Source organism: Mytilus trossulus, chromosome 4 (genome assembly GCF_036588685.1).
Source record: "Mytilus trossulus isolate FHL-02 chromosome 4, PNRI_Mtr1.1.1.hap1, whole genome shotgun sequence".
In the NCBI taxonomy this organism is placed as follows: Eukaryota; Metazoa; Mollusca; class Bivalvia; order Mytilida; family Mytilidae; genus Mytilus; species Mytilus trossulus.
In genome coordinates this window covers 54,482,164-54,495,696 of record NC_086376.1, presented here as the reverse complement: position 1 = coordinate 54,495,696, position 13,533 = coordinate 54,482,164, and the positions used below count along the sequence as shown (strand labels likewise).

General features: G+C 32.4%; 1 protein-coding gene across 1 annotated transcript in view; it reads right to left on the bottom strand.

Moving 5' to 3' along the window:
• Positions 1–2,237: 2,237 nt before the first annotated feature.
• The window catches only part of LOC134715535 (deleted in malignant brain tumors 1 protein-like), a 61,024-nt gene continuing 49,728 nt past the window's right edge, over positions 2,238–13,533 (bottom strand). Inside the window, exons 28-33 of the mRNA XM_063577774.1 lie at positions 12,644–12,997; positions 11,433–11,750; positions 8,437–8,763; positions 7,513–7,863; positions 6,665–6,976; positions 2,238–5,741 (exon numbers count right to left, since the gene is read on the bottom strand). Of these exons, the coding sequence (XP_063433844.1) occupies positions 5,368–5,741; positions 6,665–6,976; positions 7,513–7,863; positions 8,437–8,763; positions 11,433–11,750; positions 12,644–12,997 (2,036 nt within the window). The 3' untranslated portion in view covers positions 2,238–5,367. The remainder of the gene's footprint in view (positions 5,742–6,664; positions 6,977–7,512; positions 7,864–8,436; positions 8,764–11,432; positions 11,751–12,643; positions 12,998–13,533) is intronic.

Sequence of the window (13,533 nt, the reverse complement as noted above, 5' to 3'; positions counted from 1 at the left end):
GTGCAGGATTTTGTAGCTGCATGGAAGACCCGTTGGCCTTCGGCTGTTATTTGCTCTTTGGTCTGCTTGTTGTCTCTTTGACACATTCCCCACTTCAATTCTCAAAAATTTTTTTAGTTTGGAAGGGGGCAAAAAAAAATGACCTTGACCTTGCAGAAACACATTTCAACCTTATTCACAATACCTGCTATTGGTGGGTGTCAAAATGTATGATATAAGCTGTATCCTTTAAAGTTATTAAGTTCTAAGTAGACACATCTTGTATACTTTGATGGCAAGTCAAATGAAATATAAGTGATCTTGACCTTGCAGAAAGACATTTAAACCTTATTTGCAGCACACCCTCTGGTGATTTATAGCAAGGATATCATAAAGTATCAAATATAAATATATTTTATTGCTAATCAAAGCGCCCACAAGGAGCAGAACAATCAAACATTAATTACATACAAATGATTACAAGTGATTCAATATGATTAAGACACAATGTTATATAAAAAAAAAAAAAAAAAAAAAAAAATACAACAAGCACATTAATATTCTTTATGGCATTGAAAAGTTCAAAGTCTGATTCACCTTTGAAGATTTGAACTTAATTAAGTTTGAGACCTTGACCTTGAAAATATACGTTCCAACCTACTCATGACTCATCTTCTTATGGTGATGAACAATCATATCAAGTATTATTTCAAAATATCTTTCAATGCAATTAAAAAGTACTGAGATAGACAAGACTTTGTATATTTGAATAAGTTTATCTATATCTATGACCTTGGCATTGAAAACAATCAATTTCACTAATACTCAAGACACACCACACCCTCTGTTGGTGGGCAAAATTGATACAAAACATCATTTAATTCCCTGAAGTCATTCAAAGGCTCTCGGAACTGCACACAACTTGCTGACAGAGAAATACAAGAAAACAAAATGTATCATCATCCTTCTTTCAAACATCTTTTGTGAGGGGTGGGGAATGAGTAAATCTAGTTTGTCCTTGTTATTATTTTATTTATATGGTTTACAACTAATCGTTTTTACAATAAATTTCTAAAGCAGATTCATCATCTAGTCTGATGAACATCAACAATGACAATTTAACTACATCCAACGGTGATTCATAAAGCCAATCTTTCTGAATGGTACACAATGTTATAAAGTTTATAAGACCCTTTAAACCTTGCTGTTTGGTGTGAGCCCATGTTTTGTGTTGAAGGCTGAATGGTACAGAAGTTTATATAGTTTATAAGGCCCTTTGAAGCTTCCTGTTTAAATGTGAGCCCATGCTTTGTGTTGAAGGCTGAATGGTATAGAAGTTGATATAGTTTATAAGGCCCTTTGAAGCTTCCTGTTTAAATGTGAGCCCATGCTTTGTGTTGAAGGCTGAATGGTATAGAAGTTCATATAGTTTATAAGGCCCTTTGAAGCTTCCTGTTTTAATGTGAGCCCATGCTTTGTGGTGAAGGCTGAATGGTACACAAGTTTATATAGTTTATAAGGCCCTTTGAAGCTTGCTGTTTGGTGTGAGCCTATGCTTTGTTTTGAAGGCCGTATTAACTATATTGTTTACTTTTTCCACATTGTGACTTAGATGGAGAGTTGTCTCATTGTCACTCATACCCCATTTTCTTATTTCTATACTATTACAGAAGCACAAGGATGAATAAGCAAAGATGTGGTCTATGTGGTTTTGTAAATGGTGTACACTGGAGGAAGGAGACAACATTTTTCAGGTTGAGTATTGTTTGGTTATTTTGATTTTACTTTTGAAAAGGGGTTTGGGGGTGATGGATTGTTAAGACTGCTGGAGATCTATGTGAAACGAATTTACATAAATTAGGCCATTAGTTTTCTCTTTTGAATTGTTTTACATTGTCATTTTGGGGCCTTTAATAGCTGACTATGCAGTATGGGCTTTGCTCATTGTTGAAGACAGTACAGCGACCTATAGAAAAAAAAATAGTTGGTAATTTCTGTGTTATTTTGGTCTCTTGTGAAGAGTTATCTCTTGACAATCATACCACATGTTCTATTTCTATATTAGAAATTTGGGGCATGGGGATACGTTTTAACATAGTGCATACATTGTAGAGAATCTATCCTGCAATTGTTGCCCTTTTGTTTTTAAGCATTGCGTTATATTCACTCAGAAATCTTGATGTAAATGCTGCAGCGTTGATTGTTGACATGGACAGAATCAGAGCCCACTTCTTCACACAAAAAGAAGACAATACAAATTATGTTCACATTTTATTTGTGCTTCCACATTAATAATAATAGCATAATGGATGATTTTTCTCACAAACTCATCTTTCATTCATCATAAAAAGTTTACAGACTGGAATGATAACAAATAAATGACAGAAATAAAAGATACTGTGGATTCATTATTATTTGTTGGATACCAATTTTTGTAGGTTTCCTGGGTATAGTTGAACCTCAAAAAAAATTCCATAGGTTTTGCATCCAAAGATAAAACTGCGAAATCAAATATCCACAAAACTGCAAGTTTTCCTCAATCCACAAAAATTGATACACACTAAAATAAATGAATCCACAGTATTTAGTTTTTACTGCTATTAAACTACTTTTTTGGCTTACAAATCATGCATTTCAAATCTATGCCAGGGATACAAGGTATTTAAGAGCTTATATAAACACACTTTTTTTATGGATTTCATGATGGAATAAAAACCATACATCTCTGAAAATGATTTTTTTATATAGATTGATTGATTGTTGCATGCTTACAGTCCTGCCTGATGTTTCAATAAACTGTAATAGTTTTCCTATATATGATTATTTAAATTATAAGTCTACATTTGAAACACGATACAGCTTTTAAAATTCACATTCTATGAAATGATACATGTTTTGTGTAGACTTTAGCAAAACAACAATAACAAATATCCATGAACTTCCAAGTTTTCTTTGATCCACCAAATTTGTCACCAACAAAAAATAATGAATCCACAGTTATAGCATTTACTTCTATTCAAATACAAACTGATGACTATTTAACATAGACAAAATTCTTCAAATATAGAACTGGATGAAGTGTTTTGCACAGAAAAACACCAAGAAAAACTTAGAAATCAACCAATCATAATCCTGGATTTGCTGTTTTTGAGCACACATTTTTACTCGGAGTACAGGTAGTTTTATAACCAAGACCACAGCTAGGTTAAATATGATGAAATTAAGTAATGGACTTATATAAATATGTAAAAGAGAAGGGGGCATAATTAAACATTACAATATGACTCCTGTAATAGAATAAAGACAAAAGATTAAGCTGGAATGGTTCTATCACAATATGGAATGTGAATATAGATATCAGACATGACCATACCTTGTGACAGTTGTTTTGGAAGCAGCTGTTATGCACAGGTATCATTCAAAACTTTTCCACAAGAGATTATTATTTCTGAATGCATAAAGCACATGTAAAGCATTTTTTAAAGGAGCAATGTTATTAACTTTTTCTATCATATCTTCAAAACAAAGTGCTTATAATGTTTTTTATATGTAATAATAATTTTCATAAATTAGAATGTTAAACATAAGAGAGTATATAGTGCTTGATATGTGTCATCTGTCACAGGTCATTATTGGTCAATTGAAGAGATATTTGTGACCATCAAATCAAACATTGATGCCTGCAAATCTTAAAATACAATAATACTGTTATCAGAATTATAATTTAACTGTCAGAATTTAAACACAGGCTATTGAACAAATTGTAAAGCCTCTATCCTGCAATTGATGCCCTTTAGTTTTTATGCATTTTCAAATCAAAATATATATAACAAACAGCATTATTTTAAATTTCCTGTGATAATTGGGTAAAAGTGGAAAAAATAAAATATCTCAACCAAATTACGAGAAAAAAACTAAATGATGAGAAATGTTATCTATGCATATCCATAGGTAGTCAAAATATTTAAATGGAAAACATGTAGGAGCTTAAAAAATAAACCCATGGAAAAAGAAGAGAAAAGTGTTAATAATATTCTGTGCAAATTCTTGCTTTCAAACATCCAGTTAAAAGATAAAAAGATAAATGTCACATAGACAAAGGGGCCTCTACACAAACTTTGAAGACATTCTTAACCTAAATAGGAACAATAAAAAAAATAAAAATCTTTTTTAACAGAAATTGGTTATTTCAACTACCTAGTTTATAAAACAATATTTGATGATCCGTGTATGTTAAAAAATGATATGATACAAAAATGTTGCGTTATTGGTGAATTCCAAGCCAAAAAATGTACACAATTTCCTATCTATCTTACTGATATCCATTATAGAATTTGTAAATTAGATTAGAGCTATTTTCCAAATAAATGCAGGTTAAAAGTTTGATTGGTGTGCTTGCCTTGTTAGCATAACTGTTTGCTTAATCATTGTAATTAAGATAGATCAATAGATAGGTAAGGCTTAAGCTTGTATTATGCCTTTGGATGCTTTAGCAAATATTTATACAAACAAAGCAAGCAAGCCAACCAAGCCTTAAGAAAATAGCTCTAAACATTGCATTATTCTTTTTGATAATGTTCATACATTAAATATACCGACCTGCCAACTTTCTGAAATGATAAGTTTCGTGCATGAGAGATGTTGGCCTGTCTTTTGAGAATGTTGGCAGGTATGAGTATGAACTTGTAAGCACTATTATAAATGACTTTGTTTCTACAATAACACAATTACATAAAACAACAACACTCTTTCTAATCATTACCACACAATTGATTAAAATTATCATTTGATTCTGGCAATTTTAGAAAAAATCACCTAGAAGGTTGGAAATCCATTCTTATTCTGGAAACAGATTGTTTTTATGGTTCCAGTTATTCATAAATCCTGTGAAACTGGTGATAAACTCCCAACTAAGTTAAAAGTGGTAGTCCAACCCAGGTATTTATTTCTGGAAAAGCCCCTATCAAGGTCAGAGTTTTACAACAGAAATACCTTCTACTGTGGATTCATTATTATTTGTTGGATACCAATGTTTGTGGGTAAAGGTGATCCACAAAATTAATTGTTCAACAAATGATGATTTTTCTTTAGGCTTGTATAAAGACTTCAGCAAAACTGCAAAATTAAATATTCATTTACATGTGATATTTCCTTCATCCATGAAATTGGTACCAACAAAAATAAACGAATCCACAGTATTTCAAGGAACTTCAGACAAGTTTAACTGTAGGAAAATAGTAAGCTGATTTGAATTAATCAAAGGATAACTTTAACCACAATTGTCAATACAATGTTAAATCAATCAATACATTATAAAAATAAGTCTGATAAGAAGATATAAAATCATGTTCTGTACAAAATTACAAATCACAGCTTTGCCATCACAAATTATATATCCGATTCCGATTTCGAGTCAGTCATTTGATCGTAATTTGGATTACCCAATGACATTGTAGGAGATTTCGTGTCTTTGCTACCATTTTGTAGTGATGTTCTTGCTTTAGAGAAATGAGCTCGTAATTTTGTCAGTGTCACCCCAACTCCACCCTCCGTATGAGCTGATGCTGTTGGATTTGGGTCGTTCATATCATTTTCAACCAAGACTTTTTTGTCTGGGGATGCAGTCCTCTGCCGCCAAAAGTATAAACCAACACCGACAATTAATGCCATTAATATGAGAATTATGGGTATTGTTGCTGCTAACACTACACCTTGTCCACCAGTTAATTCAGATATTAAGGATTCACTTTTTGTCTTGTTACCTGAAATGATAAAACAGCATCTCTTTTTAAAAAGATGGTACATAAAGCTACATAGAGATAACTCTGAAAAAATCTAATGAATGTTTTAATCACTTTCTATGTTAAGGAAATTTTAAGCTTCTCACTATTTTTTTCGATGAAGCGTCTCAAAGGTTCATATTTATTGAAATTTTAATATTTCTATCATTGTCAGTTTTGTTAAAAATTTCCAAAGCAAATTTTAATAACACACAATGCGTATTTTCATGCCAGTACTGAAGTACTGGCTACTGACAGGTGAAGTATAGTTTATAATAAGTTGACAACTAAAGGTTAAAACTTAGCTTTTTTATTACTTTTTTATCATCAATGTATTGTTCAAATCGAAGAAGAATGTGTCTGATGACACAAATGCTGCCACTCAATATTTGAAATTTTTAAAAGTTAAAAAGAGTCATTTCTCTAGAACTGTTAGTGACTCACTGTCACAAATTTAAACTCCAACTGGTAGTTTTGGTTCTTAGCATTGTCTATGAGTTTCATAAAATTTGGATGAGGAAAACTTAAATTAGAGAGTGGAAATCAAAATGGGACAGAAGGACAGCAAGACAGATGTTAATCCCTTTGCCTGTGTCAAGGACATAAAAAATGAAAAGATATGAGGTAGAAAACATCTCTAATGTATAGTTTTAAATCAATTTTTTTAAGATCCCTAAATGGCCTCGAAGAATAGGTGTATGTCACATCTCAATACATTTTGTTAAAAAATAGTAAATCTTAGTTATTTAAAAATGTCTGATGTCACCTCTGCAAAAAAAATTAACAAATCGAGCGTGCGAGGGCTGTATATCCAGTCACAGTCATTATATACTTCCATGATCATCAACATAAAAATATGAAAAGTGTCTTGAGTTTAAAGTACAGGACATTATAGTTAAACATACCACGACAAATTACTCCTGCATCTTCCATATGGTTACAGTTTTGTATATTAAATCCATTATGTGTACACTCCTTTATTCCTGATTCTGTTCCCTGACAGTTAACATTGTCTAACCAGATTGGCCCTGATCCTAAACCAAACTGTCCAGATTTCTTTGCAATGCCACTTTTAAATCCTAATTGGCGGCACACAACAGTGGCATCACGATCGTCCCAGTAGTCATCACATACAGTGCCCCATTCATTGGGTCCACTTAATAATATTTCAACTCGACCATAGTATGAACCAGTGGATAATCTGACACCTTTAATAGCTGAAAAAACAAAATTATGCATTTAATATAAACAAACTTTTGCAATACTGCGGATTCATTTATTTTGGTGGATATCAATTTTTAGGTGATATAGGTTTTAGAGGAAATAAAGAAAATATGTTGATATTTGATTATGAGTTTTCGCCAAGTCTACATACAAGCCTTTAGAATATTTGTACCTTGTTGAACAATAAAATTTATAATTATCCTATAGTCAAAATTAACCAAAATCAGTATCTTTTTGAAACAAACAAAGTGGCGAGATTTTAAAATGAAGTGTCTACTTTCTTGTGGCTTTAAAATGTTTGTCTGTCAATATTGCTGTGTTTAGCCATTTCTATTCTTTTTGCCTTGTTTTGCTATATATATCTTACTTATATCATTCCTCTTGCTTTGTTTTAACATTTGTATCTTACTTATTTATTTTTTTTGTTTCTTAAAATTTGTGTTTCCTACAAAAAGAGAGGGTAAAACTTAAATAAGTCATCATTTTTAGTATACCATGACATATTCAGCACATCTGCCTTAAGTCTTACCGATTTCATTATTAAAACATCTAGCAGCAGCATCATTTGGTCTTTTCTTACACAATTTCTCATATGTTGTCTCAAATCCCTGTGATCTATTAAAGCCAGAATGACTACACTTGAGTACATTGTCCTCAGACCCATCACATGACATTCTAGAGAACCAGAACACGCCAGGATTCTGCCCAAATTGAGCTCCAGCAATCTCTATGCCACCCTTGTACCCAAGACTTTTACAGAACACTTGAGCATCACGAGAATCCCACAGGAAATTACAAACACCACCTGCCTGGCCATCATACATAATCTTCACTCTCCCTGTTGCATTATTTGGTCCACCTACCAGTGAATAATGGATACCTGGAAAACGAATAAAGATAGAAAATAATAAGTTTGATGATCATTGTAAAAAGATTTTTTTTTAAACGGTGTAACCATCAGCATAAAAATAAAACCAATTCTACCAAATATTAAATTCACTACTTAGTGCCCTTTTATAATACCATTCATTCTTACCATTCAACTTCAAGCACAATAACTCATGTCTAATTATACTTCAAAGTTCATAGGTAACAACCTTGTAACATAAATCTTTTATTATATATTTTTTTAATATAAAACAAGGCTACTACTGATTCAAAATTTGACATTCTCAAAAAACTCAAATTAATTATTCATTGTAAAACTAAAGAAGGACCTGCAAAAATACTGTAAAGAAACTTATTCGTATGTGCAAATTATTTTCACTACTTTCCAGATTATAAAAATAAGATTAATACAAAAAGTCACTCAAATTAAAATTAGATCTTCTTATTAAAAAACAAAAAGTTAGAAAATTGAGAAAATAAATTGACTAAAAACCAAACACAAAACATAGTATCTGCATTTTTTAAAAATTCGATTATATAGCAGATTTAAACAATCCATGCTTACCTGATGTTTTGTAACAGAGTACACCTGCCCTGGTTTCAGTGTACTCACAACTCTCTTGCTGTCCTGACCTTGTAAAAGAACATTTATCTAGGTCAGCCTCTGACCCCTGGCATCTGACATTGCTCATAAGTATTGGTGGTTTGACCTGGCTAGTTTCTGGTACCCTATATGGTACCCCACCAGCAAAGCCATTTTTCCTGCAGACAAGATTAGCTTCTGCATTACTCCATCCTTTACTACAGACCGATCCCCAGACTCCACTTATCTTCACCTGTACCGTTCCGTGAGTGTCAGACTTATCATCAGGAACTATCCTACTGTCAAATGCTGAAATAAAAGGAAAAATGTTAATAACATGAGAAAAAAATAAATAGCTTTTTTGAAATTATGAATATTAAACACAGGCACTTATTTTCTATCCAAAGCAAGATCTACTATCCCTATATATAAAGTTAAAGGTAAGAAAAAGCGAAAGTGTACAAAGCAGAGACTGTCAAAACAAATCCATAATAGCAAGTGAACAACTTTCAACAAAAACTGCAATCTTCCTATTTCTTATAGGATTAAATGCAGACTTTAACATGAACCAAATACCCAAAGTAATAAATTGATGAAAAATTATATAAGAAACCAACCAGTTTAAAAGCTTGGGGTTATGCAAACAAAGCTTAACCAGTTGCTTCGCAGGGCGCAGCATTATACGACCGCAGATGTAGAACCCTGAACAGATGGGACAAGTATGGACACAACTTTTAAGTTTGATACAGCTTTAAATGTGGATTGTGATTAAATAGTTGACACAACATAGGTTTATGTCACATTATGATTTGGACCCTTAGGACCTTAATGTAGACCAATTTGAAAACTGGACCAAAAATTAAGAATCTAATTTTGGACCCCGATTTGGACCAACCTGAAAACTGGGCCAATAGTTAAAAATCTAAAAACATTTTTAGATTCAGCATATAAAAGAACCCCAAGGATTCAATTTATGTCAAAATCAAACAAAGTTTAAGTTTGGACCCTTTGGACCTTAATGTAAACCAATTTGAAAAAGGGACCAAAAATTAGAATCTACATACACAGTTAGATTTGGCATATCAAAGAACCCCAATTATTCATTTTTTGATGAAATCAAACAAAGTTTAATTTTGGACCCTTTGGGCCCCAAGTTCCTAAACTGTTGGGACCAAAACTCCCAAAATCAATACCAACCTTCATTTTATGGTCATAAACCTTGTGTTTAAATTTCATAGATTTCTATTCACTTATACTAAAGTTATAATGTGAAGACCAAGAAAAATGTTTATTTGGGCCCCTTTTTGGCCCCAAATTCCTAAACTGTTGGGATCTCAACTCCCCAAATCAATACCAACTTTCCTTTTGTGGTCATAAACCGTGTGTTTAAATTTCATAGATTTCTATTTTCTTAAACTAAAGTTATTGTGCAAAAACCAAGAATAATGCTTATTTTGGCCCTTTTTTGGCCCCTAATTCCTAAACTGTTAGAACCAAAACTCCAAAAATCAATCCCAACCTTCCTTTTGTGGTCATAAACCTTGTGTCAAAATTTCATAGATTTCTATTTACTTAAACTAAAGTTACTGTGCGAAAACCAAGAAAATGCTTATTTGGGCCCTTTTTGGCCCCTAATTCCTAAAATGATGGGATCAAAACTCCCAAAATCAATCCCAACCTTTCTTTTGTGGTCATAAACCTTGTGTTTAAATTTCATAGATTTCTATTCACTTATACTAAAGTTATAATGTGGAGACCAAGAAAAATGTTTATTTGGGCCCCTTTTTGGCCCCAAATTCCTAAACTGTTGGGATCTCAACTCCCCAAATCAATACCAACTTTCCTTTTGTGGTCATAAACCGTGTGTTTAAATTTCATAGATTTCTATTTTCTTAAACTAAAGTTATTGTGCAAAAACCAAGAATAATGCTTATTTTGGCCCTTTTTTGGCCCCTAATTCCTAAACTGTTAGAACCAAAACTCCAAAAATCAATCCCAACCTTCCTTTTGTGGTCATAAACCTTGTGTCAAAATTTCATAGATTTCTATTTACTTAAACTAAAGTTACTGTGCGAAAACCAAGAAAATGCTTATTAGGGCCCTTTTTGGCCCCTAATTCCTAAAATGATGGGATCAAAACTCCCAAAATCAATCCCAACCTTTCTTTTGTGGTCATAAACCTTGTGTTAAAATTTCATAGATTTCTATTCACTTTTACTAAAGTTAGAGTGCGAAAACTAAAAGTATTGGGACGACGACGACGCAGACGACGACACCAACGTGATAGCAATATATGACGAAAATTTTTTCAAATTTTGCGGTCGTATAAAAATGTATACCCCTACCACTTAAAGTCCATAATTGCCTATGAAAGGGGGGAAAAAAATATTTGCAACCAAAGAAACAAAAAATAAGAGGTACACAATTAAATAACTTGATAAATATTCTTGGAAGTATCATTAAGTTATGATTAAGGGTTTAGGAGAAGAAGATACAAATGGGAACTGTAAGGTGCAGATAAGACAAAGTCCATGTCCATATCATCACAAAGTCAAACCCCAAAAATCGATCAGATGGAGAAAAGAAATAGAAGGTGAAAAAAAAACCACATCATGTGAATAAGATTCTGTGATAGTTTTGCAACATTCTATCGACTCATGAGCAGGTGCGTAAACAAAACCGGCACAGAAGGACGAATGAATGGATGCATACACAGAATTTAAATATGCCCTGAATATATATTACTGTGGATTCATAATAAATTATTGTATATATGTACCAATATTCGTAAATTTTGTAGATACAGGAGAACCAAGAATTTTTTAAATATTCAGCGTATTACAAATATTTTGTCAGGTTGTATGCTGTCTTTGGCAAAACCATAAAATCAAATTTCCACAGAAATGTTTTTCTCTTAAATTGGTACCCATGAAAATAAATGAATTCACAGTAATTTGGGATAAAAATTATATAATTACCAGTAGCTACTATATCCTCATTACTGCAATAAACAGAGGCATACTTCTTACTACGACAAGCTACTGAGTTCCATTCATAACGACATTTAAATAGATCACTTTCATCACCACCACAAAAGACGTCAATCAGTCCTATTGGTCCTGTCTTGTTTCCAAAGACAGATCCTTCCATTTCTGTTCCATGAGAAAATCCCATTGACCTACAGATAACCTCAGCGGCAAGCTTGTTAAAGCCCACATCACAAACTGTCATCCATTGCTTGTTATGATAAACTTCTACTGCACCCATGGTAGCATTCAAACCAAGGCTTAGTCTCACTGTAAAATAAAGGTATACATTGTAATGAAATCATTCACAAACAAGAATGTGTCCACAGTACAGGGATGCCCAACTCGCACTTTCATTTTCTATGTTTAGTGGACCGTGAAATTGGAATAAATTCTCTAATTTGGCATTAAAATTAGAATTATCTTATCAACGGGAACATGTATACTAAGTTTCAAGTAGATTGAACTTCTACTTTATCAAAAACTACCTGGACCAAAAACTTTAACCTGAAATTTGCATTATCATTTTCTATGTTTAGTGAACCGTAAAATTGGGGTCAAAACTCTAATTTGGCATTAAAATTAGAAAGATCATACCATAGGGCACATTTATACCAAGTTTCAAGTTGATTGGACTTCAACTTCATCAAAAACTACCTTAACCAAAATCTTTAACCTGAAGCGGGACAGACGGACGGACGAACGAACAGACGGAGGAACGAACAGACCAGAAAACATAATGCTCCTCTACTATCGTAGCTGGGGCATAAAAAACACTATTGTAATATTTCCTTTAAGCTTAAAAATGATAGTGAGTTTATTACCCGGTATAAGAAAATGGATATAAAATTTAAACTGGTTTCTTTTTCCGAGTCTTAAATTTTGCTTCAGGAACACAACCAAATGTAATAAAATCACAAGTAAAAAAATTGCATGCATTTTAAAACACATTTGAAAGTAAAAATTTACTTAAAGCTATGTATATTTGTGAAAGAATTCAAAAGTAATTTTATATTTGCTTCAATTTTCCCAATGAAACGAATTTTGTGCTTTGTATTTTCCAATCTCAGAATTATTGTTATCATGTACCAGTATAGATGGAAGTCTAAAAATGAAAGTAAAATTTAAATGACAATTTAGGCAACTAAGAATGGTTTACCTACCTTTATCAACACATGCCACTGATGCATCATTTCTATGGTTTGTACATTTCTTCCAGCTATTTTTAGTAATTGCATCATTGAATCCTCTATGTGAGCAGGAGTGTATGTACTTCTCAGTACCATTACAATTCAGATACCCTATCCAAACTGGTCCTGTTCCCTGTCCATAATGAGCATCCTTGATAGCATAGCCATCACTAAAGTTTAGGGATCGACAAAGAACACTGGCTTCACGGTCATCCCAGTTTGTATCACATACCGTGCCCCACTGTCCATTTAACTGCAACTCTACTCTTCCTGTTTTGTTACGACCAAAACTGTCCTTTTCTCCTCCTACTATTCTGTAGTTTACACCTGCAGAAGACACAATTTTATGTTTTATTAGAAATTGAACTTCAGACTCTTTTGCAAGTTGTTTTTACTTTTAAAATGTAAAGGATCAAGTATATACCAAGCATCCTCTTCATTAGTTGAATGATTTCCTTTAAATCATAGAACTCATATACTATTTGTTTAAAAATATAAACTTCCTTACGAATAATCCACCCAATATTAAAGTAAAATACAGTTACATAAAATGGTGGCAATTCATGAGGAAGAAAATGAGAAATATGGAGATTCAAGACAATATTTTGCATATCCAATGTTCAAAAACAACAAACAGATAATTGTAAGTTCTAAGAATATAAGATGAACTTAAAATATGATTTTTGTGGCCTGATTAAATGAAATCATAGATTCTCATCCTTTCTATTTACACACCACCCCCTCTTGTTCACATTAAAACTAATTTCTTTGTTGTGATAGAATACTTTAATTCAGTTTAAGTGTTCCTAGAAAGTTTTTATTTTACTTTACTTAAGGTCCAACACCTAAAAGCCAAATTTGAA